This window comes from Podarcis melisellensis (assembly GCF_964234715.1).
Source record: "Podarcis melisellensis genome assembly, chromosome: 13".
NCBI lineage: Eukaryota > Metazoa > Chordata > Lepidosauria > Squamata > Lacertidae > Podarcis > Podarcis melisellensis.
The window spans coordinates 52,756,360-52,764,035 of record NC_138545.1 but is presented as its reverse complement, the minus strand read 5'-3'; the positions used below and the strand labels follow the sequence as shown (position 1 = coordinate 52,764,035).

The following is a 7,676-nucleotide window of genomic DNA, read 5'->3' as shown; positions in this document are numbered from 1 at the left end:
TTGTCGAAGGAGGGAGGACGGGAGGAACCAACCGGAGAGGGGGGACAAGCGGGAGCTTTCAAAGGCACCTCACGGTCTAAAGGGACAGAGACGCGAAATGCCTTTCTCGGTTCCCCCAAAGAGGAAAAGTATGTCTGCCTAGCGCTCTTTTGTACTCGAAAGAGTTTCCGAGGGGGGAAATAATCATTATCATCGTCCTCCCCCTTGTCCTCACAGGGATGGTTCGTTCCAAGAGCGGGGCGGGGCTTGAAAGGGCACTTTGCGCAGGCGCAGAGAAACCTTAGGGGGTCGCGAGCGCTCGGAGGTTGAGGGGGGGGCGCGTCTGGTTTCTGGTTTCCTCCGTCTTTCCCCGTGAGCTGAGAGGGCGCTTTGGCAGGAGGGCGCTTAGGAATGGCCACGTTTTATAGTAACAGTTAGGTATGTTCGTGTAATAAATTTATATTCATTGCCCGCCCTTCCCCTTAAGTCCCAGGGCGGGTCACCGCACCTAAAGCAGAATAAAACAGTCCTTTTTACAATAGCATTTACGTGTCTGCTTCTACTACCAGGACCAAGAGAAAGCTTGACAGATGACAAGTGAAGGTGCGAAAAGGCGGAATCGAACTCGACCCATCAGGTACTTGGGGGCCGGATTTTCTCCCCTGCAGGGGACCTAGGTGAACTCAAGGCACGTGGAATAGCAACAAACCCGTGTCTTTTTGCCACTCTTTTTCTTACGTCTCAAACATTAAATGGTCCTTTTATAAGTCAAGTAAAAGGTTCTGCTTTTCAGAAAGAAAAGAGATTTGTGGCTGTGGGTGGAGTTGGCTGGGCTTGTTCCACTTGAGGCTGCGGTTAAGGATTTGTGTGGTTTAAATGTTCTTCCACTGGAGCAGGAAAAAATTAAAAGTAGAGAGAGCTACTAACATTGAGGGATTGAAGGGTTCCAGCCTAGGCTTTCCTGATAGGCTAGTTTTCTACCTGCAGTGAACATTTCTATTGCCTTTATCTAGGATAGGAGAAACCGTAACCCTCCTCCAGGTGTTGTTGGACACCATCTTGGCCACGCCGCTGGCTAGCCTCAAACATCTGCTGAGCCACAGGTTCCCCATCTTGGCCATATATTGGTTTTTAGCCACCCCAACCCCTAGGATGGACTGGGAGGAACATCACGGGAGGGGTTTTTCTAGGACCAAGGTGAAACTGTGAAGCTGGCTTGTTATTCTTGCTGTTAAATGCCAGGTGTTGTTTACGTAGTCTTACATTTATAATGTACTGTGTTTTTTTGTGTTTTAAATTTGCTATTGTGTTGTTTTGCTATGTTATTATGAAATTGACTTTTCGCTGTTTGATTTTGAAATGTGTTCCTGTTTTCTTTGTTGTAAGCCGCTTTTGAGCATGATTTTTTGTGTATGGAAAAGTGGCATAAAAATAAAATGAATGAATGAAAGTGCATAGGTGCGCTGTATGTGTGTATCTGTATCGAGGGCTTCTAAAAGTTTGGGTATATTTCTCAAATGTGGCCATAAAACGTATAGAGTGATAGACCAAAGGTCAGTGCATCTAGCAGTAGTTAGTGCTTAAAGGAGTGAGCACAACCAAAGGAGTGGTTTACATCATACAGTCCAAAAAAACTGGGCCTCTTCTACATGTGCGTGCATCGCTTGATACCTATAAACACAGGGCTAGTTCATAACTTCAGGTTAAAATAAAGTGATCCGTGAATTAATATGATAGTGACTTACAGCTTCCTTTGTAGTTTACATGTAACCTTCTGCAAGTATTTAATTGATACTGTTTTAGGAGCAATAAATATAGTTTTGCAATGGCCATGCTGGCTGAAACAGTAACTAAAACAAATAAATGAAAACAGTAATGGAGATGCCTGCGTGAATGAGCTACCACAGAGCTGGCACTGCCAGTAGAATTGTCAGTTAGCCTGATGTCATCTCAGGCACCCAAGTGCTTTTTGGTTTAATTAAATCAAATATTCAGTGGCCAGTCACTGTAGAGAAATTAAGTAATGTATGTCTTATATGTAAACATCGATACAGATGCACATGAAGCCTGGCAGCTAAGGGTGAACTGATTCATTTGAAATGCATTGCATTTCTGGTGACATCTGGGCAAATGAAATTTTGTCTGTAAGTGTCCATTCACACATGGATATTATCATTTGAACTGGCATAAAGTGATAAATAGTCAAGGGAAACTTGGGCCTTTTCAGACAGCTTCTGGATATGTAGCTTGTTAACTGTGGGATGTGCAGATACAAATTATTATTTATTTCTACCCCACCCATTTGGCTGTGTTTCACCTTTGTTTTTGTGACAGTAGAAAAGTTATATAAAGTCAAGTTATATAAAGTCAAGTTATATAAAGTCAAGTTATATAAAGTTAAGTCAGTAAATTTTTATTTCGTAACACCTTTGGGACTCTTTTGTCAATTATTATAGAAATATCCTCTCCCCCACTCTTAAACAGATTGCTGTTTAATTTTTTTTTTTAAGATATTTATTAAAGTTTTCAAAATGTTACAAAAAGAAAAAAAGAAAAAGAAAAAATACAAAGTAAAAACAGTTAAAAACAATTCAATCTTTCCGTATCTTATCTTTCATTTGCTTGTTCCCCAGACCTCCTCACACCTCCCTTTTTTGTATTCCAGTTCAATTAGTTGATTCAGCAAATCCTTTCCCTCTTTGTTTTTATCCTAATCTTTAATCTTAATATATTATAACTTTAGATTATCACCTGTTAACAATCCATTTTTGCACATTCCTTTATAACATTACTGCTAAAAACCACTTAACTTCAATCCAACATCATTCTAACATTCATTAATTTTGGAGTATTTCTGTAGATAGTCTTTAAATTTCTTGCAATCTTCTTCCACCGACTCTTCTCCCTGGTCTCGGATTCTGCCGGTCATTTCCGCCAGTCCCATATATTCCATCACCTTCATCTGCCATTCTTCCAGGGTGGGTAAATCTTGTGTCTTCCAATACTTTTCAATAAGTATTCTTGCTGCTGTTGTGGCGTACATAAAGTTCTATCCTTCTTTGACACCAATTGGCCGACCATGCCCAGGAGAAAGGCTCTGGTTTCTTCAGGAAGGTATATTTAAATACCTTTTTCATTTCATTATAGATCATCTCCCAGAAAGCCTTAATCTTTGGGCACGTCCACCAAAGGTGAAAGAATGTACCTTCATTTTCTTTACATTTCCAACACTTGTTATCGGGCAAATGATAGATTTTTGCAAGCTTGACTGGTGTCATGTACCACCTGTATATCATTTTCATAATATTCTCTCTTAAGGCATTACATGCCGTGAACTTCATACCTGTGGTCCATAACTGTTCCCAGTCAGCCATCATAATGTTGTGTCCCACATCTTGTGCCCATTTAATCATAGCAGATTTCACCGTTTCATCCTGAGTGTTCCATTTCAACAGCAAGTTATACATCCTTGACAAAGTCTTAGTTCTGGGATCCAACAGTTCTGTTTCCAATTTTGATTTTTCCACCTGGAATCCAATTTTCTCAGATTGCTGTTGAAATTATTATAAATACTGGCCCAGGGCTTGCATTGGGATGAACTCAGATCTCATGATATTCCATGTCCTAAAAAGAGAAAAGTTCGTGTTTTCTTTTGAACCCATGATCTTATCACTTTTAGCAAGTAAAGATAAAATTATACTTTGAATTAGCAACCTGATGTTGCCAATTTAAAAAGTTCATCAAAATAAAAATAATTTTAGTACTGTGTTCAGAAATGTATGCCTATGTTTCCTTGCAAAACATGAACTGTTTAACTTAATTTTAGTTCCAGGATGGCTTTGATCAAGAGGCTTTTCCCTTTATCTTCTGAGTGATCAAATTTGTTTGACTGCTAAAGAGAAATTAAGGGTAAGGATTTATTTATTTCTCTTGTGTCCTTGTCTTTCACGTTCATTTAATGTTTCTTTTAGAAATGCTGTGAATATTCAAAAGTCCTGAAGTGCTAGTAAACCTGGGATGGGGAGTCCTGTGGCCCTACAAATGTTGCTGAACTAGAACTCCCCACATCCCTGGTCACTGGCCATGCTGGCTGGGGCTGATGCAAATGGCGGTTCAGCAACATCTGGAGAGCCACAGGTTCCCCATCCCTTTTGTACATGCACTATGACTGAATTTTGGAGAGTGACTGCCTAACCTCTACATGCAATGTTCCACATTTACTGGGCTGGCCATTTTCTTGTGAACTGCTTTGCATGCCCTGACAAGAGGTACCTTTGCATAGATGAGATGGAAGTGAAAGTAATAGGCTGGACTGGCCAAATGCAGGCTGGGGAGCATGTATGCTTTCACCCGAGAGAAAGCCCTCTGAATGACCTTTGCTCCCAGGAACACCAGTGAGTAAAAGCACAAGGCCAGTTAGGTGTTTCCTTTGTACTATCAGTACCAAGGAAACAATTCCCTTTCTCTTATCCACGCCTGTTACCATGATTATTCCGACAGGAATGTGTAAGGAATATGTCTATATTGATGGGCTATGAGTGAAAATGTGAAGGGAAATCAGCAGGAGAAACTAGGGCAAAGTTGGGGGCAGGAAAGTAGTAGTAGGTGAGGAGCAAGCAAAGGGTCAAATGATGCAGCGGAAAGAAGGAAGAGGGCAAAGAGAAAGGAAGGTGGGCAGAGCCAACGCAGAGGAGGGAATCTGAGACTGGCTCACCTTCAGGGCCACATCCCCACTGCTTGGTGGGCATTGAACTATTCCACCCCTTCCCTTGAGAGTTGTATTGGTACTGTGTCAGTTTAAATGCATCTGTTGAGAATGAATTTTACAGTCAGGTATTAAAACAACCTAAATGTTTTGTTTCCTCTAATTTGAAAGGTCTGTCCATGAATAATTTAAATGACCCTCCTAACTGGAACATCCAGCCTAATGCAAGGGATGATGAAGGCCATGGAAGCAAATGGAATTATGCTTTGTTGGTTCCCATGTTGGGGCTGGCCGCCTTCCGTAAGTGACACTTGAAATAAAATTAGACTTTCTCCTTTTTGCAGTGTGTTGGATGAGTTATCTTAACAGGAATTGGTACAAACTGGACTGGGTGATTTAATGTAGCAAGCTCTTAGAAACCTTGCATTTTTATGCTGTGAACCGTCCTGAGATCTATGGATGAAAGACAGTATACAAATTGAATACATTATAAAAATAATATTTTTTATAAAAAACTGCAGTGGGCTTGACCTAATGTGGCATAAAGTCAACCAAAGCCAATGTAAACTTAGGGAAAGAAATACGTTTTACTTTTTTTTTAAAAAAAAAGAGTAAGAGTGATGGCCATACATAAGAAATGTGCAAACCTGGCGTTAGATGTGTTTATTATGGGTAAATAATTTTCTCCTAAAAAATGTAGTTTTCAAGTTGTTAATGTAATATTTTCTCTGGTCCAGAAGTATAAAGTGCATATAAAAAGTCAAATCACTATAATTGTTGTTTGTCTGGTTTTTTTTTGGGGGGGGGGGTTGGTGAGGCTCCAGGAGAGATATATTAAAGTAATGGCTAGAATCCAAAGAATGCTTTGACTAGCTTCAGATAAGCAGGGAGTTTGGGCTTTGGGCTTTTTGCCACTAAAAAAAAAAGGCAAAGGACCCCTGGACGGTTAAGTCCAATCAAAGGCGGCTATGGGGTGCGCCACTCATCTCACTTTCAGGCCGAGGGAGCCAGCACTTGTCCACAGACAGCTTTACGGGTCATGTGGCCAGCAGGACTAAACCGCTTCTGGCACAAGGGAACACCCTGACGAGTCCCAGAGCTCACGGAAACACTGTTTACCTTCCTGCCGCAGCAGTAACGCTACTAGCTGCTCTTCATATCACATAAGACTTTTGAAATTGAGGCGACTTTCAAACACAACATGTGCTTTCAGAAGTAATGGGAGTTCCTTTAAATAAAGAAGGACGCCTAGGGTGGCTGTTGGAATGTCATCATAGTATTTATGTCTGCATCTCTATTTCAGAAAATAATAATAATGTAGTCAAGGGTCTCTCGCTTTCTTTATCTTTGTTTGCCGTGTTGGCAACTCATTTTTAACTGGGGTCATATTCTAAATCTAGCAAGTGCCAAAACTTTCACCCCACCCATAGGCTCAACCCCCTGCACATTTATTATGATTTATTAAATTTCTTAGTTGCTTTATCTTGCCCAAGGCAACCCAAAATGACGTACAAACAAAGCCACCTAGATACATTAAAACCAAGGAGGGGAAAATGCATCAAAAACATCCCTGTACTCCCCAGTGGGACTTTGTCAGATCTAGGCATAATTTAACAGATAGGTATTTTCATTAATGTTGAGGCTATTTTTGGAAGTATTATTAGATATTTTTGGTGCAAAATTTCACTATTAATCATGAGGTATTAATCATGCATTGCAGGTTGGATCTGGTCCAGGGAGTCTCAGAAAGAGATAGAAAGAGAGAGAAAAGATATCTATAGGAAGCTCTCATTAGTGCAGAGAGAACTTGAATCTAAATATCGTGACATAATCACAGAAAACCGCCGCACAGTTGCCCATTTGGAACTGGAACTGGAAAAGGAACGGAACAGGACAGTAAGTTACCGTGAAGCCCTTGTCTCTCAGAGCCGTAAACTGGTAGAAGAAAGAAGAACTCTGGAACAAGAACGTACAAAATTAGAACAAGAGAAGCAGATTCTGCAGCACTCTGGAGCTGCCGGTGCTTTGTATCAGAATTGCCTGGAGAAGGAAGAGCAGTGGCAAAAGAGAGCCACTGCTTTACTAAAAGATTTTGAAGATGCTCTTACGGAAAGGCAGGACATGTACTGCAGCCTTGTGCTACCAAGACACCGGCGACTGGAAGTGGAGAAGAATTTGCTGATTAGAGCAGCAACTGATCCAGTTGCTGTGGACCTGGACCTGGAAACTGGCTTAAAAGATATTTTCAGGCATGATACCTATTGCAGTAATTTGCTTAACACCAATAAACGTCAGAATGGAAGGCTAATGTGGCTCTACCTTCGATACTGGGAATTATCTGCTGAGCTCAAAAAGTTCAAGAGGGTTGAGAAGGTCATGTTGGGAAAGTAGTAGCTAAAAATTACCGAGTATCAATACAATACACGTGTCAGATATGGCCGATTTCCTCTGGGATCTCAGCTTCACCACCATATATGTATTGGTCATTTAACAGACTATCTTAAGCACTTAATGTCTTTCTTTGACTCACCAAGGTGAATGGTGATTGTGTGGTACCATAATGCTCAGGTTAATTTCTCCGGTGGGTTTTGTTAACTGCAGCCCTGTGCATGTTTACTCAGAAATAAATCTCACTGTTTCAGTGGGGCTTATTCCCAGACAAGTGTGCTTTAGGATTGCAGCTTAAATCGGGGTACTGGGCTTAAAAGACAATGACTTCAGCTTCTGCCACTTGCATGACAACACCTTTTCTGTAAGAAATCTTACTATGCTACTTGGAAGCAACTATTCTTAATTAGTGTTTTTGCTGTTTTCAGTCTGAGAGTCTACTATTTATGGCTGAGAAAGCACCTCTATAAATTGTTGGAAGTGTGTGATCAAGTTCTCAAGTTAGTCACATTTGTGATCTGAACTAAGCTACATGTAACACTGTAAACCCTGTGGTCCTTGGATGAAAGGTGGTATATAAATTTAATAAAGAATAATAATAATG

At 40.7% G+C, this 7,676-nt stretch overlaps 1 protein-coding gene across 5 annotated transcripts; it reads left to right on the top strand.

Moving 5' to 3' along the window:
- The first annotated feature begins 271 nt into the window (after nt 1-271).
- On the top strand, nt 272-7,676 carry CCDC127 (coiled-coil domain containing 127). 5 transcript variants are annotated; one of them, XM_081884421.1, is made up of 4 exons: nt 272-417; nt 3,806-3,888; nt 4,856-4,984; nt 6,405-7,676. In XM_081884421.1, exons 3-4 carry the CDS (start codon nt 4,864-4,866, stop codon nt 7,073-7,075), a joined length of 792 nt encoding a protein of 263 aa, XP_081740547.1. In that variant the 5' UTR covers nt 272-417; nt 3,806-3,888; nt 4,856-4,863; the 3' UTR covers nt 7,076-7,676. The 5 variants fall into 5 exon arrangements, with proteins under 5 accessions (XP_081740547.1, XP_081740548.1, XP_081740545.1 ...); XM_081884422.1 differs by having other exon boundaries at nt 298-582; nt 3,812-3,888; XM_081884419.1 differs by having other exon boundaries at nt 298-582.

Excerpts from the sequence above, each read along its gene's own strand:
- CCDC127 (XM_081884421.1), top strand. The coding sequence starts at position 4,864 with ATGAATAATTTAAATGACCCTCCTAACTGGAACATCCAGCCTAATGCA. Across the intron at positions 4,985-6,404 it reads GTTGGGGCTGGCCGCCTTCC|GTTGGATCTGGTCCAGGGAG; the intron begins GTAAGTGACACT and ends CATGCATTGCAG.